General features: G+C 46.8%; 2 protein-coding genes across 2 annotated transcripts in view; one reads left to right on the top strand and one right to left on the bottom strand.

The window, feature by feature from the left end:
• Positions 1–27,933, bottom strand: part of LOC137658792 (pre-mRNA-splicing factor CWC25 homolog) — a 585,361-nt gene that overhangs the window by 97,680 nt on the left and 459,748 nt on the right. The gene's annotated exons all lie outside the window — the stretch shown is intronic.
• The window catches only part of LOC137658790 (pre-mRNA-splicing factor CWC25 homolog), a 55,160-nt gene that overhangs the window by 9,426 nt on the left and 17,801 nt on the right, over positions 1–27,933 (top strand). Inside the window, exons 2-3 of the mRNA XM_068393823.1 lie at positions 9,432–9,641; positions 20,407–20,560. Of these exons, the coding sequence (XP_068249924.1) occupies positions 9,432–9,641; positions 20,407–20,560 (364 nt within the window). The remainder of the gene's footprint in view (positions 1–9,431; positions 9,642–20,406; positions 20,561–27,933) is intronic.

Genomic DNA, 27,933 nt, shown 5'->3' with positions numbered 1-27,933 from the left:
GATATGTTTTCTATCGGTCCTGTGATGGCTGCACAACAGCTGGTTTAAAACCTCAAGCTCCTTATTGGACAAGTAGCAGAAGGTCGAGGGCATTGTTACCCGGTTTTAGTCTGCATGAATGAAAAGGTTTGACTGGCCTTATTCTTTTCTTCATCATCCCCTCTCTTGGGGAAAGCAGCATCCTGGGTTCTCTGCATAGCTGACCTCAAACCATTGCAGGTAAACAGTGCTCCCTTGTGTACCTAGTATTAAGATTAATAGTGTTGCGTCCCCATACCCTGACGAGGTGGTATTGGGAAAGTCCTAGTGCACAGTTTTCCATCTAAAGAACTTCGGAACAACTTTCTAGGACGAGTCATACTTCTACATACCTTCACACACAGCTTGCGTAGGCCGCAAACCTTGCGTAGCAAGGTTTAAGCGAGGTGCAGGGGCTCCTTATTTCTTGAGTGTTAACACATTCAGATAAGGATCCCCCGGGTAAAGCCAAAAAGCCAGTTTGGGTGGGACGTCCACCCTTCCCAATGGGTGAGTCCCCCCTATTAAATAGCGTGGTTTGTATTCCAGTTACAGAACAAATGACAAATTCGTAGATAATTTGTATTTTTCTTAACTATACAAACCTTAGCTATTTAACCAAACTTGCCCCCCAGCCCTATCCCCCTTGAAGTCCTACCTCCAAGCAAAGTGAGCTCAATCACAGGTCTCTGAGGGGGAGCGGTAGCAAGCTACCCTCCCTACCCCCCGCTAACTTGCGGTGTGGGTAGTTAACTCTCGTTAAAAATTAATGGCTCGTCATTTCTGCTACGCCGAAAGTAATACCCCTATTAAATAGCTAAGGTTTATATAATTAGGAAAAATACAAATTATCTACGAATTTGTCATGTTAATAAGATATCTGCTAATTTAGAAAAGAAGCAATGGAGGGCAGGATAATGTCATGGCAAGTTTCATTCCAGCTGTGACAAGGTTGTGGAATGATCTTCTAATCAGTTGAATCGTTGGAACTTCTGAGTTTCAAACTTGCAGCGAATGTTTTTATATTGAGCAGGTTGACATAATGTGTCTTCATAGTTTATATATGACAGATCTATTTTAATGTTGTTACTGATCATTAGTTTATTTCCTTTCCCCACTGGACGATTTTCCTTTGGCTTATAGCATCCCTCTTTTTCAAGTACGGTTGTAGCTTAGCTAGTAATAATGATAATGATTATATGTCTAGTATATCGTAAAGGTGTGGCAGAAATTTAGAAAAATTAAGTGTTCCTATAGGAGACCTTCAAGACATGCATTAATGTGTAATGACTCGCTAGTTCTTGATACATAGACAATCACAAATACTACTGGGTACAATATTTTAAACAATTTGAATACCCAATTTTAATCCAAAGAAGAGAAGAATCATTTCTTTTGAAATGTGGAAGATATCTACTATAATAAAAGATTTAGTGAAGAGGAGATAGAATTTTCATTATTGTTTTGTAGTTCAATGGCACCTGGTAGGCTAAAGATGATATAAATTTTGATATGATAAGAAATCTAGTTCCTTTGGCAAAGGTCTATCTATTATAGTTTGTTCTGTAACCGAAATACAAACCACGCTATTTACAAAGGGTATTACTTTTAGCGTAGCTGAAATGGCGAGCCATTAGAATTTAACGAGGGTGTATTACCCCCGCGCTAGTTAGCGGGGGGGTAGGGGAGTGGTAGCTAGCTACCCCTCCTCCCCCTCACACACAGGTGAATACCCACTTTCACTTTTGGCTCGGACTGTGACAGACGTCTCTGTATTGGTCCTCGCTTGGCAGCCATTGTTTGTTTTGTCTTTACTTAATCGCTTACTTTTCATTTACTCAATATATATGTAAACATGTTTTCATGTTTGTATATATATTTGAGTATAGAAATGAGTAAGTTTCCTTTTCAGATTTGTGTGTGTAGTGTACGATATCTACGTGGAGGCCTCGGCAGTTAGGCCACCACGGCGTAATTTTATGGGTGGCGATCGAGTTTGACTTATGTCTTTCTCTCTCTCTCTCTCTTGAGGTCGTTCACCCTTTTACTACGTGTTACTACGGCCTTGTAGCCTAGCTTCCTTTCCGTGTAGGGGGTTGCTACGCTGTACGTTTGTCTCAATTAGTTATGAATCTAATTGTAGTTGTTTTTTGTTTTTCAGCTTTTAGAACGATTCCTTTCGGGGTTTTCGTTCTTTCTTTAGTGTTCATTCATTTTTAAATTTCATAATTACATAGTTACATAATTATAATTGTTATAATTCTGTTTTGGTTACAGCTCTCCTTCCGCGAGTGTAAGTGGTTGTGAGGGCATGTGCCTGTTGTGTAATTCTTGTTCCTTTCCCTCGGGATTCCTCTTCGGAGCCTTCCCGGGAGAATGAATGTGTACTAATATTATTTGTTTTATTTTTTTACAGTTACCGATCTAGTTCGTTTCTGTAATATAGCAACGGTGTGAGCTGTCTGGTTGAGTCCTGGGGATTCGGCTGTTGCTGCCTCCCCCCTTGTATGTTCGTCAGGGGCGTGTCTCCTTCTACTGGTAGTACTCCCGTGACGACGGACAGCTATCCAGTTCATTTTAGAACTCTCAGGAGGCTTGCATCCTTGGGCGGGTAACTTTCCTTCCGAGGGAAGTTTTTCCTGTCCAGGCTTGAGTTTTTCCCCTTTTGGGGGGTTCTTCTCTTGCCTTTTTTTTTTTTCGTGCGACTATGCTCTTGGTGCTGAGCGGTCGCACCTGCAGTTTCACTCAAGGGGCTGGGCAACTGCAGGAGCTCCTCTTCGGAGGATTGCTCCTTTTAGGTCACTGGCTGACCAGTCTCTTCCACGAAGTGTTTCTCTTTCGTTCGCGAGAGAGTACACTCATAGAGACTCCTCTTCGGAGGTTTCTCCTGTTGCTGTTGCTGTTGGCCTCCCTCGCCGTAAGGCCCACCGTCCGCCTCGTTGTAAGGGCCTCTCATCTCCCTATAAGGGTGCTTGAGGCGCCTTTTTGGATCTCCGTTTGCAGCCTACAACTCCTTTTTCTCGATCTTCCGCCTTGGTGCAGATGGACAGCAGTCTGATCTCGTCTTCCGACGGGCAACGGTCTTCCCGACGGACAACGGTCTTCCCGACGGACAGCGGTCTTCCGACGGACATCAGTCTCCCGGCGGACAACGATCCCTTCGGGGCAAAGGGTTGCCCCCACGGGGGTTCTTCCCTTGCGTGTCAGGGTTTCCCTGCGCGCCCTTCTGCTGTGTTCTCTCCTTCTCCTGCTCAGTGTGAGCACACAGGCGCTCTTCTGCTCATCAGCGCTCTCCTGTTCGTCAGCGCTTTCAAGATGATCATCCCTGCGGTTCCTGTTGGTTCCTGTTACGCGCCCTGTGCGCCCACGTTCGCCCTTGCGATCTAGAACTTCGGTTCAGGACGGGATCAAGGACTCTTCTTCTTTGCGCAGGCTTCCACGCGTACCTTCTGCTCGTCAGCGATCATCAGCTCGTCAGCGATCATCAGCTCGCCAGCGATCATCAGCTCGCCAGCGATCTCCGGATCGCCCACGTGTGTTACAGCCGGCACGCCAACGTTCTCCAACACTTCTGAAGGAACATGGTTCGCCAGCTACTAGCTCACCTGCGCATGCTGATCTCCATCGCGCGACCCTCAACTGCGGATGCTGATCGCCATCGCGCGACCCTCAACTGCGGATGCTGATCGCCATCGCGCGACCCTCAACTGCGGATGCTGATCGCCATCGCGCGACCCTCAACTGCGGATGCTGATCGCCATCGCGCGACCCTCAACTGCGGATGCTGATCGCCATCGCGCGACCGCACACCTGCGCATGCTGATCGCCATCGCGCGACCGCACACCTGCGCATGCTGATCGCCATCGCGCGACCGCACACCTGCGCATGCTGATCGCCATCGCGCGACCGCACACCTGCGCATGCTGATCGCCATCGCGCGACCGCACACCTGCGCATGCTGATCGCCATCGCGCGACCGCACACCTGCGCATGCTGATCGCCATCGCGCGACCCTCAACTGCGCATGCTGTTCGCCATCGCGCGTTCGCCCACCTGCAGATGCTGTTCGCCATCGCGCGACCGCCGACCTGTGCATGCTGATCGCCATCGCGCGACCCTGGCATGCTGATCGCCATCGCGCGACCCTGCACATACTGATCGCCATCGCACGACCCGGCGCATGCTGATCACTGCTCGCGATCGCTCACCTTCGCATACTGCTCGCCAACGCACGATCGCTCACCTGCGCATACTGCTCGACCATCGCGTCGGCATAACACAACGCGCCATCGCCAACCTGCGCGTTAGCGCTCACCAGCTCACCACCGATCGCTTGTTGATTCATATCGCCAGCGGTCCTCCTTGCCCACGCGGCAGCGCGTTTCCTCGCCATCGCGCTAACGCTTGCGTTCGCCGCCTCGGACTCGGTCTCATCCACCTGCCCACCCTCACGACCGCTCGCCCGTGCAACCGCGCGACCACTCGCCTGCGCGCCCACACGCCCACGTGCCTGCACGTCTACGCTCATGCTCTCCAATGTTCGCCCACGCGCGAACCAACGGTTTTTCCATCGCGCGGACGGATGGTGTTCCGTCGCGCGAACCTACAGTGTTTCTTCGCACAAATGTCGGCTTATTTCTTGCAGTATCCATTGCTCGTCTATGGGTTATCGCTAGCCGACCACCAGGAATTCCCGTCGCGCGAGCTCCAGGGCAATTGCGACCACGATTCCCAATGGGGTTTTCGCAGCATGACCAGCCTGGCGAGTTCTTCTGGAGCGTATTTCCAGAACACTGCCTCACCCCGTAAACACAGAGCATGGCACTTGCAAGAATAGGAGAAACTTAAGGGAGATCTGAGCAACACTCCTCTATTCCTGAACCTGGGTTAGCCCTTCCCCGTCATTCCCTGGAAGGATTTTTGGCGGGGGGGCTTTCCGTTCGAGATTTCTCCATCGGACAAGGGGTGACTGCTTACCTCTTCCTCTGGGAGCTTACCAGGTTCTTTCCCTCCTCGGTTACGGCCCGAGGTTTGGTTCAAGGAAGCTACAGGAAGATCAAGGGTACTTTCCTCCTCTCGAGCTCAGGCACCTTGGCCTTTCGTCGTTAAGTATCTAACTTGCGGACAAGCTCGATGTTGTACCATCTGGACGCGCTGACTGAGGGATCCTTCGGGTGTCTCATCTGTGGAGGTCGACGACCTCAGACACCCTTCCATCCTTGAGAAGAGTTTGTTTGTGCCCAAGGACAGAGACTTAGACAGCTGCTGTGCGGAGTAAATCGACTTCCGGTTTCACTCCTCCAAGGCGCTTTCTTCCAGACTCTGCAGGGCTCCAGCGCCCTTTTCTTTCAACCACGTCGGCCTAAGTTATCGGCTACGACAACTGGGACAAGGTGTCCAATTGCAGTTTCCTCCTGTCAGGGACAGATGGCACGGGAGACTCCCCCGGGGGGGCATAGTCCTAAAAGGAGTTCACGAACTCTAGGATTGCAGGTTTTTCGCTGGGAGGATGCTTAAGGTTACTCATCCGAATGACAGCTTCCCGATGCCCATTCCCGCACAATCTCTGTGAGTAGCCAAGGATATCACGCCTGCCGTCTCTGTCAGCGAATTCAGTGTCTCTGAACCTCTATGCCATAGCGTCAGCAGAGTTGCCCGGTTGGGCAGAATGATCCATACCTTAGGCGAAGGTCTTCCTTAGGATCATCGACGGCTTCACCCCCGGCCCCCTCAGTCGATCCTTTCTTGTAAGGAAGGATCTGAGAGGGGATGTCCATAGTCGACCTCTCAGCCCTGATCAAGTTTGTCGAACAAACTTCGGCCAGCGTAGACCAGCAGAATCGGTCAGACTGGTAACGAGGCGACAGGACTCCTTAAACCCTGGATCGGAAGGACGGGTACTTTCAGTTACCATTCCATCCATCTTCCAGGGTGCTCGTCGAATTCAGCCTAGACTGCAAGTATTCCTGGTTATGATGCAGTGTGGCTATCCCGCCGTGGCATAGCAGGTTTGTTTCCCCAGAGAACTCTCCCTGCCTTCCTCTTGGCCGCTTAGGTGCAGGCTTCCGCCTCCTCTGCTGTTTGGAGGGCTGGTCAACTCCGGTAGGCTCGGGTTTCGACCTTCTTCAGCGCCGGGACAAGCTTCCGGATGCTTACCACGAGTGTGGGCTCATGGTATTTTGCTTGGAGCCTTCTCTTCTTCTGCCTCAACATCTGGAGTATCTGGCCATGATATTGAGTCAACCGCCTTACCACATTGGAAACCCCGCTTCTCGTCCGTCCAGCAAGGTTAAGCAACGTCGGTACTTGGATGGGTGACCACCTGGGGACGCCAGATTCTGTTACCACATCCTCCGAGCCTTCCTTTCGGTTGACTGTGGCAAGTCTGAGATGAGTCGCAGTACCTGTTCTCAGTCAAGCAGAGCTTTCAGCCCTACCTTGGAACGTTTCCTAGTTCTTCTTTCCTCATTGACCCGTCTATAGTCCGAACGGTCGCCTCAGGATAAGTTCCATGTGGGGCGATCCAAGTTCCGGTGGCTTCAGGCAATGTTTAACCGGACTCCCTGGCCCTATGGGACCAGCGGAACTATTAGACCTGCAATGGGTGTTGACCTATGGAGCCTCTTGATGGTAGTGGATATTCTCGTCCTTTCCCCACATTCTTGATGCGGTTCTCGGACTCTTCAAAGGAAGGGGGGGGGGGGGGGCATGTTCCGGTCCAGGCCTATGGTCAAGACCTGAAGGATACCTCTCCATCATTCAGGCAGGCTTAGGGGCCTTAGTCTGGCCCCTCTTCAGATCCTACAGCTCCTGCCGAGTCGCCCCGTTGCGCGTCGACTTCATTCTAACCAGCAGGGGACGCATTTTCACACCTTCACATCTTGCAGTAGAGATACCGGGATGATTGAGATTCTCTCAATACCACCATCGGCTCTCTCATTCCAGGCAGGGGAATGTTTCTCTCAGACTATCCGAGCAGAGCCTCCTAGAGAGAGTGTACCTGGGGGTCTTTGACCTTGGGTAACCAGCAAGTTCTGGTCTGGGGGACCTGATCGCGACAGCTTGGAACCTCAAGCTTCCGCTATTCTTCCCCCCAGTCTCAGACCCCGAGACTCTGGCAAGATGCATTCCGGTGATGGTGGGACAACTTCGACGCCTGCGTCTTCCCTCCTTTTTGTCTGTGGACAATGGGTCTCAACAAGACCAGGTTGTCTGTCAACCTTTCAATGGGAGAGCTCCACTGGGACTATGCGCAGAACGGTTTCTGGACCCTCTGCTTCCCCTGACGGAACTCCCGGGAGAGCTTCTCCCACGGCGCAGACTACTCAAGCAACCACACTGCGACATCTCTCCCGAACCGGGGCGTCGCTTCGGCTTCATGCCTGGAGACACTACGCTTCCTCCTCTAGAAGAGACAACCCGCTACAGTCGTGGTACGGAGGTCGCGTCATCTGCGATAGTCATCCACAGGGGTCTCCCAGGCAAAGTGAAGAGTCTAAGGTGGTTGGTGCCGTGGGAGATATACCTCTTCCCTTGAGGCCTCTTCTCCAGCAATAACGGTCTTATTGCCTTTCGGCGGGAGGAAACTCCTTTCCGCTCTCGGCAATGAAGCCTGTCGCTCAGCCTTTCCCTGACCTTCAGGCTTAAAGGAATAACTTTTTCCTGCCCGCTGGATCTATCCTCGCTCATGCGAAGCTACGATCGTCCCTGCCCTAGTCGGAGGAAGACCTCCAACTTGGAGCATGGCTCGGACTTTTAGTCCTTTAAGAGATCTTCTCAAGACCCTTTTACGACAGGCCTCGGATTGTATTCCGCCTTGGGTCTTCTGCTCACTCTGGCCACGGCCAGTGTGTAAGCAATCTTCTTGGTCTCTTACTACTCCCCCCCTTTCTAAGGAAGAGGGGAAGGCAACATTCAGGCTCGCTCCTGAGTTGTTGGCCAGACTCAGAATCTGAGGGTCCCGGCCCTTCGGTCCGATTCATTCAAGATTTCGAGTCTCCATTCTGTGTCTGATGTCCCAAGACCTTCTCTTTCTTGCCAGTAAGGAATCGAGAGGTTAGCGCTGGGAACAGCTGCAGTTTGTCCTCAGTTGCAGCCGATTTGGGAGCACAAGGAGGACATGGGGGGAGAGTCACCAGTATACCTCTTCAGCCCGGACTCAAGGACATTCATCTCGACCTGTCTTCAGACCCTCCCCCGTCACGTCGCCCTACAGCACGATGTTGGATACATCGCAACGTCCCTCGCCTTCGAGTAATACTACTCTGTGACGCAGGTGCTACAAGCTGGAGTCTGGAAGCGTCTAATGACCTTCGCAGCCCGCTTCCTGCAGGGCGTGACCCACAGGAGTCTCGATACGTTTTCTATCGCTCTGTGGTGGCTACACAACAGCTGGTCTAACCTCAGGCTCCTTTTTGGACAGGTAGCAGAAGGTTGAGGGCATTGTTATCAGGTTTTAGTCTGCATGAACGAAAGAAGTATGTCTGGCCCTTACTTCTTTCTTCATCATCCCCTCTACGGGGAAGCAGCATCCTGGTCTCTGCATAGCTGACCTCGAACCTCAGCAGGTAAACCATGCTTCCTTGTGTTCCGAGTATTGAGTCAATACTGTCGCGTCCCCCATACCCTGACGAGGTGGTATTGGGAACGTCCTAACCCAGAGTTCCTTCTGGAACTCCAGGTCAACTGCCTAGGACGGGTCACACTTCTTCCTTCACACACAAGCTTACGTAGGCCACATGGTTCCTTGCGGAGCAAGGAACTTGTGAGGTGCAGGGACTCCTTTTCTCGAGTGCGACTCACTCGGATTCTGAGTCCCCAGGTAAAGCCAAAGCCAGTATGGCTGGGGACTTTCCACCCTTCCTATGGGATAAGTCACCCTTTGTAAATAGCGTGGTTTGTATTTCGGTTACGGAACAAATGACAAATTTGAAGATAATTTGTATTTTTCCTAACCATACAAACCTTAGCTATTTACACATATTTGCCCGCCAGCTCTGTCCCCCAAGACAAGTCCTACCTCTAAGTGAAAATGAGTATTCACCTGTGTGTGAGGGGGAGGAGGGGTAGCTAGCTACCACTCCCCTACCCCCTGCTAACTAGCGCGGGGGTAATACACCCTCGTTAAATTCTAATGGCTCGCCATTTCAGCTACGCTAAAAGTAATACCCTTTGTAAATAGCTAAGGTTTGTATGGTTAGGAAAAATACAAATTATCTTCGAATTTGTCATTTTATAATCATCCTTGGACCAAACATCTATTTTGAAAGGCATGGAAACATACAATAGTTATACCCTTAGCTAAGCCAGGAAAAAATCCCAGTATTCCAAATAATATTTGTGATTTTATATAGGTTTATGTAGATATAATTTTTTATTTTTTTATTTATTAAATAGTTGCATTTTTCAACAGAATCTAAAGAAATCATGGCACCCTCACACTCTGAAAAATCAGGAGAGAGTGTGGAAGGCCGAACAACAGAAGGCAGAAGAAGACAGGAAAGTGGCAGAACTACAGAGAGAAATCAAAGAGGAAAGGGAGAGAGAAATGTTGCTAAAAACTGCCGAGGATTCTGGAGCTATAGAGAAGAAAGGTGATGCAAAACTGGACTGGATGTACAAGGTAATTATCTCCCTTGCTTTGAATTAAGTCTTGTAGTCTTCCGTTTGTATTCAATTAGTAAATCTTGCTGTATGTTGTAGAATGATTTCCATTTTCAGTAATGACTTTCATGAATTCTTCTAGGTTATACATAATACTTATCATCTTATAGCAAATTGATATTTGACCAGAAAATGGTTGGTAGTAGTGTTAGGAGAGGGACAACTTTTCAAATTCTGCTCCTTTTTATCCATTGTAACAAAGTGTTTTCCTTCATACCTTTACAATATAGTAAAGATTAAGATTTTAGAATAAATCAATTTTTATCAAGGGCAATAGAATTATAGTCATTTTTTTCTTCAGTATTTCACAATCTTGTGTTACTGGTTTCAAAATCATTATGATGCATTTCTCTTCCTAAATAAGACCATGCAATTTTCAAAGACATCCATTTCCTGTAAAAATTTCATGTACTGTACTTTAATTTTTTTTCATGATATTTCCATTGATTATGAAACAGTTGGTATTTGGATACTAAGAATTGTTCAAACTTGTCATTCATGTTTCAGGTCTTGTTGTTGGAACTTCTATACAACTTTCATGGTTTCATAAAATGGAATTATTAGAAATTTGACATTTCCCACAATCATTAGTTTTTTTAATAACTTAACCAGATAAGAGACAAAGAAATTTGTAGAGGCTGTATACATTTTCATATAATTTCCGTTATGGTTAGGATAAATATTACGGATGTATTTTTCCACGTAAAACTTAGTACAGGTACTGGGAAATGTACAGAAACATCAAAGTTTAATAGAACAATAAATCCACTTTTAACAATTCTGTAAAATTGTTTGTTCCTACACAGATTTAAACCATTTTTCTTTAATAGGAATGTGTTTTATCAATGATGAATACAGCTGTTAAAACTTAAATGAGTTGTCGGAAGTTTACTGCTGGTTGGAGGGGAACCTCATTCACCCGACAGGCCACTGAACCCTCACTTTATTTTCAGCCACTGGGTAGCATAGTCACTCCAGCTTTCTCAACTAGCTGTTTTAATCTTTTTCTTTTAGATAATTGTGTTAGCAGATTGCTAACTGGGACATTCCCCTGGCACTTCTGTGACAACATATCCACTTGGAAGATGACAATAGTAGGCTCTCGCTTGTAAGGAAGGGGAGAGCTTTGTATTGTGAATACTTTTCTGTTCAAGGTACTAGTCAGGATGTTGACAGCCACCCGTGACCCTTTTCTAACTCAGGATATTCCCAAGACACTTCAGTGCTTTGAAGAGAGTTGAGAGAATCGCCAAAAGTATCAAGAATGTTTCCACTTGGGAGTACAATCTCAGTATGTTCCCATACCTCTTATGCTAAACTAGGGGTTTTGTATCAGAAACATCTCCAAGAAAATACATTTTTGCATGTGGGACAGGTATTCTCACACCTGTTATCACTGCTTGATCTCATACAAAGCTGACCCCATGCACCCTTCTGCAGGATGATAGGCATTGGCCTAGTCCCCTTCCCTATTCGATGGATTCCAGAGATGGCAACCCAGCAGAAGGAGCTGGGTGGAATGTGCGATTACCTAGCAGTGGGAGCATACTGTATCGACGTTAACAGACAGTCTCGTCCAGTGCTACCGATCCAACAACATGATTACCATGGGCACGATTACAATGCACATGATCACAATTCAGGCCTTCTATATCACCACTGGGCACTGATATGTATGTGTCCTGTCACCACTTGTGCAGTCCCAGTGTGACCAGTCACTACTGTAGTATTCTATGTTTTTCAATATTAAACTTACCCGATAATCATGTAGCTGTCAACTCCGTTGCCCGACAGAAATCTAAGGAGGGATACGCCAGCTATCACAATACTAGAAGGGGGTGTACTAACCAGCGCCACCTGTGGCCAGGTACTCAAGTACTTCTTGTTGACACCTCCTCAATTATTCCTCTGTCGTGCCTCCGGCTAGACGTTCTGGGATACGCTTATGGTCTTCGAGTTTATTCTCGCTTATTTGGTGATGTATTCTCTTTGATTTACGGCTGTCGCATTACTAGAAACCTTCTGATATTAGCTAGATAGCTTTTATTTAATTCAGTTTAACGGTTAACGAATTTTTGCTTGTTTTTTGGATCTCCCTTTGACTTCTCTTGAAAACAAAATGTCTGACATTTCGCAAGCCCCCTCCCATAGACGATGTAGGTCTTGCAATAGACGTATTCCGAAGGTCTCGGTAGATCCTCACACCGCTTGTTCTGACTGTAGGGACAGACCCTGTCAGTTAGAAAATCGATGTGAGGAATGCGCCGGACTTTCGGAATTGGATTTTGTCCGACTTTTAAAGTATTCTTCTAAGTTAGAGAGAATTAGAGCTAGGAGGAGTTCTTCTCACTCTTCTTTATTTTCCTCATCTCATGATCCCCAACCTGATCCTACCCCTGTAGTGGCTACCCCCGATCCTACTGTGTGCCCTCCGCCTGATATGTCAGTGGTTTTACGCGCTATTCAGGCTTTAGGCGATAAGGTAGAGTCAGTGGTAAGTGACCATAAGTCTCTGATGGCCGAAGTGAAAGAGTTGAAGGCCAAGAGTGCAGTGGGTGAAGTTAGTGCCAGTGCTGTGACGAGTGCTAGTGTCGGTGCAGTGCCTTGTACTAGTGTTAGTGCCAGTGTGGTGCGTGGGGATTTTTCTGTGCGAGCCAGTCGTTCTCCCAGTCCGGGACCTCTTGCAAGCTCCCAAGCCCAGGGGAGAAGCAATGTCGAAGGGCATAAGGGTTCGGCAGGCCTTGTTAGGCGCACAGAATTATCCTCAGTGGTTGCGGGCGTGTCTTCCACAGACCGTCACTCCCACTTGCAGACGATTGAGCCCGTCTTCCGCTCGTCCGCTGATCTTCTCTCGGGGAAGAAACGTTGGTCTCAGGTCTCTAGACCGCTTAAACGCTGAGTCCAGCCCTCGAGTGCTCAGCCAGGTTGCAGTCGTTGGCTCAGCTCTGACTCGCCTCAGTCATCTAGCGACTGTACTCCGCCCAAGAGGAGTAAGGTACAACAGAGCTGCACCGGTGGTGCAACCTCTGTTATGGCTTTACCTCAGTCTGCTACTGTCTCTGCTGATCCCAAGTGGTCTATGCTTCAGTCCATGCAAGCTCAGCTTTCGGACCTGATGCGTGAGTGTCGTGCTGAGAGTGTTGCACCTCCTGCACCTGTGGTGCACCAACCTCCTGCACCCGTTCAGCCTGTGCTGCACCCGCCTGCACCGGTGGTGCACCAACCTCCTGCACCCGTTCAGCCTGTGCTGCACCCGCCTGCACCGGTGGTGCACCAACCTCCTGCACCCGTTCAGCCTGTGCTGCACCCGCCTGCACTCGCTGCACCCAGTCGCAGCTCCATCTGCCAGGCGTACGATGTTGAACCACTTTCTGTGTTCACTGTTCCCAGTGTTGTTCAGCATCAGCCTTCTTTAAGGCAACCTTCGGTTTGGGATCAGGAGGATTACTCCACTCTTCCTCCTCCTCCCCTGGCTGCTCCACCGGCGGTGCAACTCTCGGTGGAGGTACAACAACCTCTTCCACCTGTGAGTCAGTCTCCTCAGCTGCTGCACCGAGCTCTACCCGTGCACCCTGATCCTGCTCCTCAGACATCTCTGCTTGCGGGAACTTTACCTTGTTCTGCACAGCCTCGGTCTCTTCACGCTCCACTCATACCACAGGAACAGGAACAGGAACTTGCTGCACCTCCTCCTTCCACCTCTGTTGTTGTTCCTGCTCGTTCTGACTCTGCGGTTCAGCATTCGTATCCGATCCCGTCGCCTCATTCTGGGGTTGAGGTTTCGGATGATGAGGAGGCACACCTTGATCCCTCTTCGGACGTGGACGAATCCAAGCTCTCTCCACAGTCTCTTGATTTTCGCAAGGTCTTGGCTCTTCTCAGGGAGGTTTATCCAGACCATTTTGTCTCAGCTATTCCCCGCTCTCCACCATCTGAGTTTTCGCTGGGAGTGCAACAAGCTCAGTCTTCCTATACCAAGCTTGTCCTAGCTAGATCCTCCAAGAGGGCTTTTAGGATCTTAGGGGAGTGGCTGCAGTCTAAGCAACTTCTTGGCAAGACTTCCTTCATGTTCCCTCCAACGAAGCTCACTTCGAAAGCGAGCGTTTGGTATGCCACAGGGGAAGCTCCAGGCTTGGGAGTACCTGCCTCTGCCCAGGCTGACTTCTCAAGTCTGGTAGACTCGCCTCGAAGATCTGCTATGAGACGCTCAAAAGTGTGTTGGACCTTCTCAGACCTGGATCACTTGCTTAAAGGGGTGTTTAGAGCTTTTGAAATGTTTAATTTTCTCGACTGGTGCCTGGGGGCCCTCAGCAAGAAAACCTCTCATACGGACAAAGATTCTGCCATGCTGTTAATGTCCTGTATGGATAAGGCCATCAGAGATGGATCGGGCGAGCTAGCGTCCTTGTTTGTATCAGGGGTGTTGAAGAAAAGAGAACAGCTGTGTTCTTTCCTTTCCGCCAGCATTACCCCTTGCCAACGGTCACAACTTCTGTTTGCTCCTCTTTCGAAGTTTATTTTTCCCGAAGAGCTCATTAAAGATTTGTCTGCTGCCTTGATACAGAAGGACACGCACGATCTTGTAGCTTCTTCGGCTCGTAAGTCTAAGGCTTCCACCTCAGTCCCTAAGACTTACCGCTCCCCAGTGGCTGATACCCCTGCGACTAGATTCATACCGCCCTTTCGTGGTAGAGCCCCCAGCCGAGGAAGCTCCCGTCCAGACTCTTACAGAGGCAAGTCCAGGAAAGGATCCAAGCCATCCAAAGGAAAACACTGACTCTCCGCTTCTCCAGACGACAGTAGGAGCCAGACTCAAGACCTTCTGGCGAGCTTGGGAGATGAGAGGTGCAGACGCACAGTCTGTCAGTTGGCTGAGGTTCGGTTACAGGATTCCATTCTACCTTCAACCACCTCTGACCACTTCGCCCATCAACCTCTCTCCCAACTACAAAGAGGAGGACAAGAGACTAGCTTTGCACCAGGAGGTGTCGCTTCTTGTGCAGAAGAAGGCTGTGGTTATAGTCCGGGACCATCAATCCCCGGGCTTCTACAACCGTCTCTTTCTTGTGGCCAAGAAGACAGGAGGTTGGAGACCTGTGCTGGACGTCAGCGCTCTCAACGAGTATGTCACCAAGCTGACGTTCACGATGGAGACGACCAAGTCGGTCTTAGCAGCGGTCAGACAGGAGGACTGGATGGTCTCATTGTACTTGAAAGATGCTTATTTTCACGTTCCGATTCATCCAGACTCCCAACCTTTCCTAAGATTCGTTTTCGGAAAGGTCGTCTACCAATTCCAAGCCCTGTGTTTTGGCCTAAGCACAGCTCCTATGGTCTTTACCCTTCTGATGAGGAATGTAGCCAAATTCCTTCACTTGTCAAACATCAGAGCCTCCCTCTACCTAGACGACTGGCTGTTGAGAGCCTCCTCGAGTCGTCGTTGTCTGGAGAATCTTCATTGGACTTTAGACCTTATCAGAGACCTGGGTCTATTAGTCAATTTGGAAAAATCTCAACTCATTCCCTCACAATCCATCGTGTATCTGGGAATGGAGATTCAGAGTCATAGTTTTCGGGCTTTTCCATCGGCCCCCAGGATAAGCCAATCCCTAGAGTGCATCATGAGCATGCTGAAGAGGAGCAGTTGCTCAGTGAGACAGTGGATGAGTCTCACATGGACTCTCTCGTCCCTACCCCTGTTTGTCGAGCTGGGCAGACTCCACCTCCGCCCTCTTCAATTCCACCTAGCAGCTCATTGGGACAAGAGTTCGACTCTAGAAGCAACTTCTATCCCTATCAACCAAGAGATGAAGACCACTCTCCTGTGGTGGAAGCACAACCTCCTTCTCAAAGAGGGTCTATCCTTGGCCATTCAGACCCCCAATCTTCATCTCTTCTCAGATGCATCGGACTCGGGCTGGGGTGCAACCTTGGACGGAAAGGAATGCTCCGGAATGTGGAACGAGGAACAACGATCTCTCCACATCAACTGCAAGGAACTGCTGGCAGTTCATCTAGCCCTGTTGAACTTCAAGTCCCTCCTGCTAGGCAAAGTGGTGGAGGTGAACTCGGACAACACCACAGCCTTGGCTTACATCTCCAAGCAAGGAGGGACCCATTCGAGGAGCCTTTACGAGATCGCAAGGGACCTCCTCATTTGGTCAAGAAGTCTAAACCTCTCTCTAGTCACGAGGTTCATCCAGGGCAATATGAACGTGTCAGCAGATCGTCTGAGCAGAAGGAATCAGGTCATTCCCACGGAATGGACCCTCCACAAGAGTGTGTGCAACAGACTTTGGACCTTGTGGGGTCAACCTACCATAGATCTGTTTGCCACCTCCATGACCAAGAGACTTCCTCTGTTTTGTTCTCCTGTTCCAGACCCTGCAGCAGTTCATGTGGATGCCTTTCTACTGAACTGGTCCCATCTCGACCTGTACGCATTCCCTCCGTTCAAGATAATCAACAAGGTTCTGCAGAAATTCGTCTCGCACGAAGGGACACGGCTGACGCTGGTTGCTCCCCTTTGGCCTGCAAGAGAATGGTTCACAGAGGTACTACAATGGCTAGTAGACTTCCCCAGGACTCTACCTCTAAGAGTGGACCTTCTACGTCAACCTCACGTAGACAGGTTACATCCAAACCTCCACGCTCTTCAACTGACTGCCTTTAGACTGTCGAAAGATTCGCTAGAGCTCGAGGCTTTTCGAAGGAGGCAGCCAGGGCTATTGCCAGAGCAAGAAGGGTTTCCACTCGTAGGGTCTACCAGTCTAAGTGGGAGGTCTTCCGAAGCTGGTGTAGAGCCAATTCGATATCCTCTACCAATACCTCTGTGACCCAAATAGCTGACTTCCTGCTTCATCTTAGGAATGAGAGATCCCTTTCAGCTCCTACGATTAAGGGATATAGGAGTATGTTGGCCTCAGTTCTCCGCCATAGAGGTTTGGACCTGTCTTCCAACAAGGACCTTCAAGACATTCTTAAGTCTTTTGAGACGTCTAAAGATCGTCGTCTTTCCACTCCAGGCTGGAATCTAGACGTAGTCTTAAGGTTCCTTATGACATCTAGGTTCGAACCTCTCCAGTCAGCTTCATTCAAGGACCTTACCCTCAAGACCCTTTTTCTCGTTTGCCTGGCAACAGCTAAGAGAGTCAGTGAGGTTCATGCCTTCAGCAAGAACATTGGTTTCACGACCGAGTCTGCTACATGTTCTTTCCAGCTTGGATTCCTAGCAAAGAACGAACTTCCTTCACGTCCTTGGCCTAGATCGTTCGAGATACCTAGCCTTTCCAACATGGTAGGTAACGAACTTGAGAGAGTTCTTTGCCCTGTCAGAGCTCTCAAATATTATCTCAAGAGGTCTAAACCTCTCCGAGGACAGTCAGAAGCCTTATGGTGTGCCATCAGGAAACCCTCGAGACCCATGTCCAAGAATGGGCTTTCGTATTATATAAGGCTTCTGATCAGAGAAGCACATTCTCACTTAAAGGAGGAAGACCTTGCATTGCTGAAGGTAAGGACCCACGAAGTAAGAGCCGTAGCTACTTCGATGGCCTTTAATAAAAACCGTTCTCTGCAGAGTGTGATGGATGCAACCTATTGGAGGAGCAAGTCAGTGTTTGCATCATTTTATCTGAAAGATGTCCAGTCTCTTTACGAGAACTGCTACACCCTGGGACCATTCGTAGCAGCGAGTGCAGTAGTAGGTGAGGGCTCAGCCACTACATTCCCTTAATCCCATAACCTTTTTAACTTTTCTCTTGAATTCTTTTATTGTTGTTTTTATGGTTGTTACGGTAGGCTAAGAAGCCTTCCGCATCCTTTTGATTTGGCGGGTGGTCAATTCATTCTTGAGAAGCGCCTAGGTTAAAGGTTGTGTAGAGGTCCTTTAGTAGGGGTTGCAACCCTATATACTTTAGCACCTTGGGTTGATTCAGCCTCCAAGAGGAACGCTGCGCTCAGTAAGGAAGACGAACTTAAAAAAGAGGCAGAGTAACGGTTCAATTCGACTTCCTTACCAGGTACTTATTATTTCATTTGTTATTGGAGATAACTGTTATATGAAATTTGGGGATACTTGGCTATCCTTTAATCTTGTACACTGGTTTTCACCCACCCCCCTGGGTGCGAATCAGCTACATGATTATCGGGTAAGTTTAATATTGAAAAATGTTATTTTTATTAGTAAAATAAATTTTTGAATATACTTACCCGATAATCATGATTTAATTGACCCTCCCTTCCTCCCCATAGAGAACCAGTGGGACCGAGGAATAATTGAGGAGGTGTCAACAAGAAGTACTTGAGTACCTGGCCACAGGTGGCGCTGGTTAGTACACCCCCTTCTAGTATTGTGATAGCTGGCGTATCCCTCCTTAGATTTCTGTCGGGCAACGGAGTTGACAGCTACATGATTATCGGGTAAGTATATTCAAAAATTTATTTTACTAATAAAAATAACATATTATTTGGCCATCTCCAGATTACATAGCTTCTTACTGCTGCTTTGTTCTAGCTTTTCCAGTCCGCAGTATCAGTGAAAGAGGTATCTATGATTGTTCTCATAGCTTGTACAGACTACAAGATCTTTCCTTCACAGGTGCCGATATTTCCTTGTGGTCTTCCCTTCGTGTTTCGTCTTCACAGGAACATTCCGATTGCATTCTCTCTCCTCAAGACAGGATTCGTTATGTTTGTTCTCCATAATGGTAACTTCCCATTGGATCAAGCAGTTGTCACAATTGGGAATCGCGAGATCGGAAACCATACTATTGAGAACCACGCGATATGGAACTGTGTGATCAAGAACCACACGTTCAGGAACTAGATGATCAGAAACTCAATCTGTGATTACGAAGGTTTGTGCCCTGATTGGTGTGTTGGCAAGGACACTGCTTTTGCTGTCAGAGAGGCTAGTTCCTCGCAAAAGGCTCCCCAGCAATCGCTATACTGAAGTGTTACTAGTCAGCAACCACCATTCTCCCTTCATTCTGGTTTATTGTAGCAGAAATATGGAACATTCCACCCTAGTAAAGGCATGACAATTTCCAGTGTGGGAACTCTTCTCCTCTAGGAAATCTGCCGTCTACAGACAAATCTGGAAAGGGATAGAAAGACCTCTTGATAATCTATCCAATTCTGGGTAATGATTCATGAAAGAAAGGCACATGTTTTTTGCCTTACTGGTAAAGCATACAATGAGACTACTTTGTTAGTAAGATTGTTATGATACTTGGTAAGGCCTGTTCCACAGACCTTTGATAATTAGGTGGACCCATTGGAAGTCAACCTGATAGAGCTACTATTTGCAAGGTCTTCCAGGCAGGAGGGCTGTTCGAGCAAAAACACTACAGTCGACATTTACTTGGTGTATGAATAAATTAAGATTCAAACATCATTGCATCGCAAAAAAGGCATCTTTCTTTTCTGAGAATTTTACCACTGCTCCTTAGTCCCAGTCCGTCGACAACGTTTAAAGATCCTTCCAACATCCCTAGGGATTCTAGACATTTCCTCCTTTCCGCACATTTTCCTGTTACTCCATGACCTCGATCGCTCACAAGCAGCCTTACAGCCAAATGCTATCTGGATCAGCTAGTTTTTCCTTCATCTGGAAAGCTCCTCAATCTTTGCAGTGAAGGATACCGCTCAGCCCTCGACCAAGTTTCATCTAGGTCTTAAATCTAGTCTCTTTATGAGAATCAACAAGACTATAAGGACCTCCTAGAGAGCTCAAGCCACAGCAAATGTTTCGAGAGTTCCCAGGCCTCTCAAGCAATTCCTGCTCAAACCTGCGGGGTGAACGGCAGAAAAGGCCTTGACCTTTGAGACTGTTCTCCTCAAGCCTAGTCCAGACAAAGCAATCAGGTAACGGCATAACTTTGCCTGTGTCACAAGTCATTCTAAACAATAGAGGATCTGTATTACCTCGGTTCAGGAGTTCGTGCTCAGGTGCTAGGACCCAGTATTTCACAACTTCAAGTCCTTCCTTCATCTGTTCCCTTCAAGTAGTGACTAGCGGGAACTAGGATGACATGACTTGACCTTCTTTTTCTCATTCCTTTTAATGGAAGTAGTAAGAGAAAGAAACTAAAATAAAACACTGTTTCTTTCTGGCTTTGTAAGACAATCAGACGTCCTTTCCCAGCAGGTGAGGACACAAAAGGGCCATCTTAGATTTGTGCATATGCAGTCAGGCATATCTGATCTATCCCAGCTCTCGATAAAAACCTGTCTGGGGAGCAGTTCTTGAAGACAAGATTTGGGTAACAAAAGGACATTTGGGAGTATACCCTCCTAAGGATAAGTATCTTATTGAAGGACATTGGTTTGTAATCGTGTTCTTTCAAATCGCATATTTTTAAAGTAATTTATATTTTTTCCCAACCATACATACCCAAGTTTTTAAGTCACACTTCCCACCTCAACCACTCCATAAGTCCTAGGTAAAAGTTAAGGTGGCTACTCACCGTGCTGACAAGGAGTTGGGACTTCCTTGCCACCTACCAGCAACTACCAAAACCTCGTTATAAATCTTAACCAGAGTTTCAGCTTCATTAAAGTCTTACTCCCATTAAAGGTCTCAGGTTTGTAAAGTTACGAGAAATATAAAAAGTTTGTGATATTTGTTGCCCTTGTATTAATTTCTTACTGACTTTGTGTACCACGTACAACTTTATATGGACTTCTCTTTTGTATTTATGGTATATTTTGCATTATTGCAGGGCCCTGGGGGTCATGTCAGTCGAGAAGAGTACTTGCTTGGTCGTAAAATTGATTCGGCCTTCGAGCAGATGGTCAAATCTGAAATTGAAGAGAAGGCGGAAGAGTCTGGCACTGCCGAACAGCAAAATAAGGCTGTGTATACAATTGAACATGGTAAGTATTTCATCAGAATGAGGGTAATTGTATTAATTCATTTTGTAGCTTTGTTAAGAGTTTTTCCAACATCCCTTTGACCCCTAGCTCCACTTACTTTTTAACCTTTTGATTTACTGCTGTTTCAGCTCTCTCTCTCTCTCTCTCTCTCTCTCTCTTTTTTTTTTTTTTTTTTTTTTTTCTTCCATTTTGCCGGCCAACCTCTCTTAACTTTGTCCTAGTGCATCTGCTGGATTTTTCCCTAGTTGCGCTTTGGCGTTGCATGGCCCCAGTGTCCAGGCATGTTGCAAGAACAATGCAAAAACAAAATTGAAATTATGGATATTTGTTCCTACACAAATACAAATCATCATCGTTTGATAGGAACATGGTTTCTGCAAAGCTGAAAACATCTTAAAACTGTTAATGAGTAGGTAGAGTTGCTGGCAGATGAAGGGTAAGCTCCACCCACCAGACAGGCAACTGAGCACTCGCTTTGATTTTGGCTGAAGAGCAGTACAGACGGTCTTCTTTGCTGCCTCATAATTTGTCTGTTTTAATATTTTGCTGCTGCTTTTAGATTGAATCAGTGTGTTGACGGATTGTTGTGTTTGAGGGATATTATAGTAGAAAGACAAAGGATATGCAGTTGTTTTCTGGATAAATTATCTTTTATAAGTTTTGTCCCATACATCTAAGGTATCAGATTTGTTTAGGTTGCAAAGACTTCCTAATTCTGTAGCCTATCAGCCTGCAAATTTTGTAAGGCACTCAACATACTTTGAGTTGCACCCAAAATCTCCTCAACCTTATGGTTTATGGGTGAAACAATTGGTACACAGTCTTGATATTGTTAGAAGATGATTCCATTTAAGATATCATTAACCCCTCCATGGAAATTACCAGAGATATCTTTTTATAAATATTTTATTTGGTGTTGAAAAGAATATGATTGGCCTGAAAGCCAGGTCTCTTTTATGGAACATGTTGCAGAACATAGGGAATCAACATTTATATATACTGATGGCTCCAAATCTGATGCTGGCATTGGATTTGGAGTATATAGTAGTGCTTTTAATTGTAGAGGCGTGGTGCCTCTAATAACTTCCATATTTACTGCCGAACTGTATGGCACACTAACTATTATTGAGAAAATAGCGTTGGAAGAGGAGGGTAATTTTGCAATTTTAAATATTAAACTTAGCCGGTGAATATATAATAGCTGACGTCTCCGACGGCTCGACAGATTCCAAAAACTCGCGAGCGATCGCCATGAAGGTTGCGGGTGTGCCCACCAGCGCCGACTATCGGTCAGATACTGCATATACATGTAAACAGCCTCAGTTCTTCTCTGTCGGTTTCATCGACAAGTTGATTCCACTCACTTTATGACCTTGAGTTTTCTACCGAATTGGTGAAGTACTTGGTTTTGGTTTTATAGCTTTCGCCGTGTTGGATTATTCAATACTATCTTCAAAAGAAATGCTTTTGAAAGGAGAGGAAAAGTGTTTTGCCCTTGCTTTTTTATCTCTGGTTTTTCCATAGAGTAAAGATGGCCGACCCTTCCCTCAGTGTACGGAAGTGTGTTTAAGGCTTTTAGTAATTATTTTATCACGTTATAAATTATTGTTGATAATTATAGATTTTCCTCTATATATTTTATATCTCACCCGCCTTTATTAGGCCTCTTCGATTAGCTTTCCATTTATACTAAACATCAAGATAAATTTTATGTTTTGTTTATATGCGGCCTTTACCTATTCCTCCCCTAGTCCGAGATGTAGGCGGTCCTAACTTGGAAACCGAAGTTAAACAACGTTGAGCCCATTCAACTTTTATTTTCGTTAAGTTAAATCATTTGCTCTGTAAGAGTTATGAAATGAATATTTTTTAGAATATATTTTAAGAAATATATTCTTTGAATAGTCTTCGTGCTATTTTTTCAAAGATGAACTAACGTTTGGTTTATTTATGCTACGCAGTTTGCGCTCTATCGTTACGATAGAGAAAGAGAGAATCACGGTTTCACTTTGCAGAAAGAGTAAATCGATTTTGACGTTTTGTTCATTCTTCTTTCAAATTGAAGTGTTTTAAATACTAATTTAAAGGAACTTGTTAATTTTCAATTTCTTAGCCCTTTCAGTTTTTTCCTTTGGTCAAATAACCTGTTTATTGACGAAGGGTGAATGGGCAATTCTCTTGTGTGACAAGAGAGAGAGAGAGAGAGAGAGAAAGAGAGAACGATCCGATCTTTATTCTCGTCCCAAGTAAGGAGTTTGGGAGCGAGTAACGTTGTTCTCGATTCAGTTTTTACTCTCGTCCCAAGTCTCTGTACGGGGAGAGAGGATAAAACGTTTTTAGTTTTTATTCTCGTCCCAAGGCACTGTACGGTGAGAGATTGAAAACGTAGTCTTTAGTGAACTAGTGTTTAGTCTCCTCCCCAGTCACTGATCCTTCTTAACTTTATATATTTCCGTTTTATTCGATATATATGTTTACTGATTTTTGCATGTGTGTTTCATTTTGTACTAATGTGCTTACATTATACGACTCATTTCGCAATTATAACCTTTTGATGTAAGGGAAAATTGCGTGCTTCAGGTAGAAATCAGTTTTATTCATGCCTAATGTGAAATTATTAAAAAATACGATATCGGCGAAGTAAGTGCAAAAAAACAGAAAATCGTAGTGATAAAGTGATGTGCGCAAAGTGTATTTAGTGTTGCGTCCGAGGGTTCGTCTGTTCGTGCTTGTCGCTCCCCTAGTCCGAGACCTCTTTCAGGCTCCCATGCACCAGGGAGAAGTAATGTCGTAGGGCTTAAGGGCACGAGAGGCTTTAACCAACGTACAGACGTTCCCTCTTTGGTATCGGACGTTTCTCGTCAAGATCGCCCTTACCATAAGACGGGTGAGACTGTGTTCTCCTCTCATCCGAAGACTTTTCGCAAAAGAAACCTTGGCGACAAGGTTTCTAGACCCTTGAAGCGAAAGTCAGTCCCTTCAGGACAGGTCCAGCGTCCTGGCTGTGGCCATTGGGACAGCTCTGACCCTTTGCAGTCGTCGGAAGACTGTTTCGCCGATTAAACGTAAGCGTAACACGGGCTCCGAGAGTCTCAGTAAAGGCAATGTTTTGCCAACACAGACGTTACCATCGTCTCGGCCCGTCCCGACTCCCGTTGATCCTAAATGGGCTGTCCTGCAGGATATGCAGACTAAGCTTGCCTCCCTTGTGGAGGAGTATACCGTTGAGCAGGTTCACGATGATCCTTGCCGTTACGCTGATCGAGACTCTGGCCGTCAGCCGCCCAAACGAGCTTTTACTCGTCCTTTTGACGTCATGAAACGTGATGTCGGTAGTTTGTCACGTCAGTCACGTGACTTGGATCCTCACTCGCTGCAGTCCCGTGTTGACTTTCAGCCGCTGCCGCAGCCTCGTGTTGACGTTCAGCCGCTGCCGCAGTCTCGTGTTGACGTTCAGGACGTTCGCCAACCAGCTCAGTTGCCTTGTTTTGACGTTGAGCGTCAAGCACCGCATTCAAGGGTTGTTTTGACTGCTCAGTCTAGGCAGTCAAGGCAGTCTCGACTTGACGTCGAGCGTCCATCAACTCCTGTTGTTGTTGCTGGTCAGTCCTTTCAGCAGCGACATGACGTCGCTTCCTTGACTGCTACTGCTGCTCCTTTGCGTGTGGACTTTGCCTGTCAAGCATTGCCACCGCGGCAGGCATGAGACTAGGCAATTGTCGGACGAGGTTCCTTCAGATGAGGAAGTTGCTGTTCCCCCTCCTACTGATATTCCTTTGGGGACTTTGTCAGACGGAGAGGAGCCTAAAGCTGCTCAGCCCTCTATGGACTTTAAAAAAATCATGCTGATTTTTAAGGATCTTTGTCCGGACCATTTTGTAACTGCTGCTCCTCGTTCGCCTTCGTCAGGGTTTACACTAGGCCTAGGTACTTCGAAGCCGTTGTTTTCTAAGCTAGTGCTCTCTCGCTCTTCTAAGAAGAGCTTTACGTTTGCTAGGCGACTGGTTGATCACCAGGAGGAGTTTGGGGGAGACAGCCTTTGCTTTCCCTCCTTTTAAACTGGCTTATAGAGCGAGCGTCTGGTATGACACGGGAGAAGTTCTCGGCTTGGGAGTTCCTGCCTCTGCCTAGGGAGACTGCTCAAGCCTCATAGACTCTCCCCGTCGCCTGGCCATGAGACGCTCCAAGATTTTATGGTCGGCTTCAGAGCTAGACCATCTCCTGTTAGGAGTTTTTCGAGCGTTTGAAGTTTTGCTGTACAATTATGTCATGCATGAACAAGGCTATCAGGGATGGCTCCAATGATCTGACAGCCACGTTCTCTGCAGGAACAAGGCTATCAGGGATGGCTCCAATGATCTGGCAGCCACGTTCTCTGCAGGAGTACTTAAGATGTAAGTGCGCTCAATGTGTTCATTGTCAAGACAAACTTCACGATGAAGACTACCAAATCTGTCTTGGCAGCAGTAAGGGAAGGCAACTGGATGGTCTCTCTCGACCTTCAGGATGCATACTTCCACATCCCGATTCATCCAAACTTTCAACAACATCTGAGGTTTGTGGATGGGGAAGTAATGTACCAATGTCGAGCACTGTACTTCGACCTCATTCCTGCTCCTCTTGTTTTTACAAGGCCCTTGCAAAATGTAGCAAGCTTTCTACATTTTTTGAGGATTCAGAGCCTCCCTTTATTTTGACGACTGGCTAATCAGGGCGTTGTCATTATATCGCTGTCTGGAGAGCCTCTAATGGACATTAGACCTAACCAAGGAGCTAGGTCTCATAGTGAACGTAGAGAAGTCGTAACTTACAGTACCCCATCCCAGACTATTCTTTATTCGGGAATGGAGATACAGTGTCTGATTTTTCGGGCCTTTTCGTCTCCCGCAAGAATGGAACAAGCTCTATTAAAAGTCCTTCACTTGCAAGAGAAAAACAGTTGCTCTGTAAGAGTTTGAACTAGCCTCGTGGGAACTCTTTCATCGCTGGAGTAGTTTATCTCTCTGGGGAGACTCAACCTATGCCCTCTCCAATTTCACCTAAACCATTGGAACAAGGAGAAGGGCTTAGAGAGTATCTCTTTCCCAATCTCCAACTCAGTCTAGACATGTCTGACTTGGTGGGACAGCAACATCAGACTTCGAGAAGGTCTTTCTCTTGTGATCAAGAACCCAAACCATGTGTTGTTTTCAGATGCATCGGATTTGGGTTAGGGAGCTCCAATGGACAGTCTGGAATGCTCGGGTCTTTGATCCACGGATCGGAAGGAACTCCATTTAAGGCAAGTAACATCTCTCCTTTGGCGAGATTTGTGCAAGGAAAATGAATGTCTTGGCGGACGGCCTCACCAGAAGAGGACAAGTCATCTCCATGGAGTGGACGTTGCATAAGACTGTGTGCGAGAAGCTATGGATGACATTGGGTCAACCCACCATAGATCTTTTTGCGACTTCTCTGACAAAGAGGCTCTCGACTTACTGCTTTCCAGTTCCAGATCCAGAGGCAGCCCACATAGACGCTTTCCTGCTGGACTGGTCTCACCTGGACGTTTATGCCTTTCCACCTTTCAAGATCCTAAACAAGGTGCTGCAGAAGTTCACCTCTCACGAAGGGACCAGGTTGACATTGGTTGCTCCACTCTGGCCCGCGAGAGAGTGGTTCACAGAGGTACTTCTATGGCTGGTAGACGTTCGAAGGAGTCTACCTTTAAGGAGGGATCTCTTACGGCAGCCCCACGTAAGGAGTCTTCATCAAAGCCTCCCCGCGCTTCGTCTGACTGCCTTCAGACTATCGAAAGACTCTCAAGAGCTCGAGGATTTTCGAAGGAGGCAGCCAGAGCGATTGCGAGAGCTAGGAGAGCATCTACCATCAAGGTCTACCAGTCGAAGTGGGAAGTCTTTAGAGACTGGTGCAAGTCATCATCCATTTCCTCTTCCAGTACCTCTGTAGCCCAAATTGCAGACTTTCTCCTGCATCTGAGAAATGTTCGCTCCCTCTCTGCTCCCACTATTAAGGGCTACAGGAGCATGTTGGCTTCTGTGTTCAGACATAGAGGCTTAGATCTGTCCAATAATAAAGATCTCCAAGATCTCCTTAAGTCCTTCGAGACCTCTAAGGAGCGTCATATGGCAACTCCTGGATGGAACTTAGACGTGGTCCTAAGGTTCCTAATGTCCGACAGGTTTGAGCCATTACATTCAGCCTCCTTGAAGGATCTCACCCTCAAGACGCTTTTCTTAGTGTGCTTGGCTTCGGCTAAAAGGGTCAGTGAGATCCATGCCTTCAGTAGGAACATCGGCTTTTTTTTATAGATAAAGCCACATGTTCACTTCAGCTTGGTTTCTTGGCCAAAAATGAACTGCCTTCTCGTCCTTGGCCTAAGTCGTTTGATATACCTTGCCTGTCAGAGATCGTAGGCAACGAGCTTGAAAGAGTACTGTGTCCAGTTAGAGCTCTTAAGTTTTATTTAGCTCGTACCAAATCCTTACGAGGTGGATCTGAGGCCTTGTGGTGCTCAGTTAAGAAGCCATCATTGCCTATGTCTAAAAATGCTTTGTCGTATTTTATTAGATTTTTAATCCGAGAGGCTCACTCTCACTTGAGTGAAAAAGATCGTTGCTTGCTTAAGGTCAAGACGCACGAAGTAAGAGCTATAGCAACTTCCGTGGCCTTTAAGCAAAACAGATCTCTGCGAAGTATTATGGACGCGACCTTTTGGAGAAGCAAGTCGGTATTCGCTTCATTTTACTTAAAAGACGTCCAGACTCTTTATGAGGACTGCTACACACTGGGTCCATTCGTTGCAGCGAGTGCAGTAGTGGGTGAGGGTTCTACCACTATATTCCCTTAATTCCAATATCCTTTTAATCTTTCTCTTGAAATGTTTTTAATCTTGTTTTGGGTTGTACGGAAGGCTAAGAAGCTTTTCGCATCCTTTTTGATTTGGCGGGTGGTCAAATATCATTTCTTGAGAGCGCCCAGATTAAGGGTTTTGATGAGGTCCTGTTGTATGGGTTGCCGCCCTGGATATAACAGCTCCTGGGAGTCTTTCAGCATCCTGAGAGGATGGCTGGGCTTCGTGAGGAAAGCGGACTAACAAGGCAGAGTAATCGTCAGAGTCAGCTTCCTTACCAGGTACCTATACTTATTTGGGTTTTGTTATGATATAACTGTCAAAAACTCTAAGCATATACGCCTTTATTGTATTAATACTGGTCTCTACCCACCACCATGGGTATGAATCTGCTATTATATATTCACCGGCTAAGTTTAATATTTAAAAATGATATTTTAATTATAAAATAAATTTTTGAATATACTTACCCGGTGAATATATAAATTAAAGGCCCTCCCTTCCTCCCCGATAGAGACCC

This window comes from Palaemon carinicauda, chromosome 19 (genome assembly GCF_036898095.1).
Source record: "Palaemon carinicauda isolate YSFRI2023 chromosome 19, ASM3689809v2, whole genome shotgun sequence".
Lineage (NCBI taxonomy): Eukaryota > Metazoa > Arthropoda > Malacostraca > Decapoda > Palaemonidae > Palaemon > Palaemon carinicauda.
This window is presented reverse-complemented; position numbering and strand designations above follow the sequence as displayed.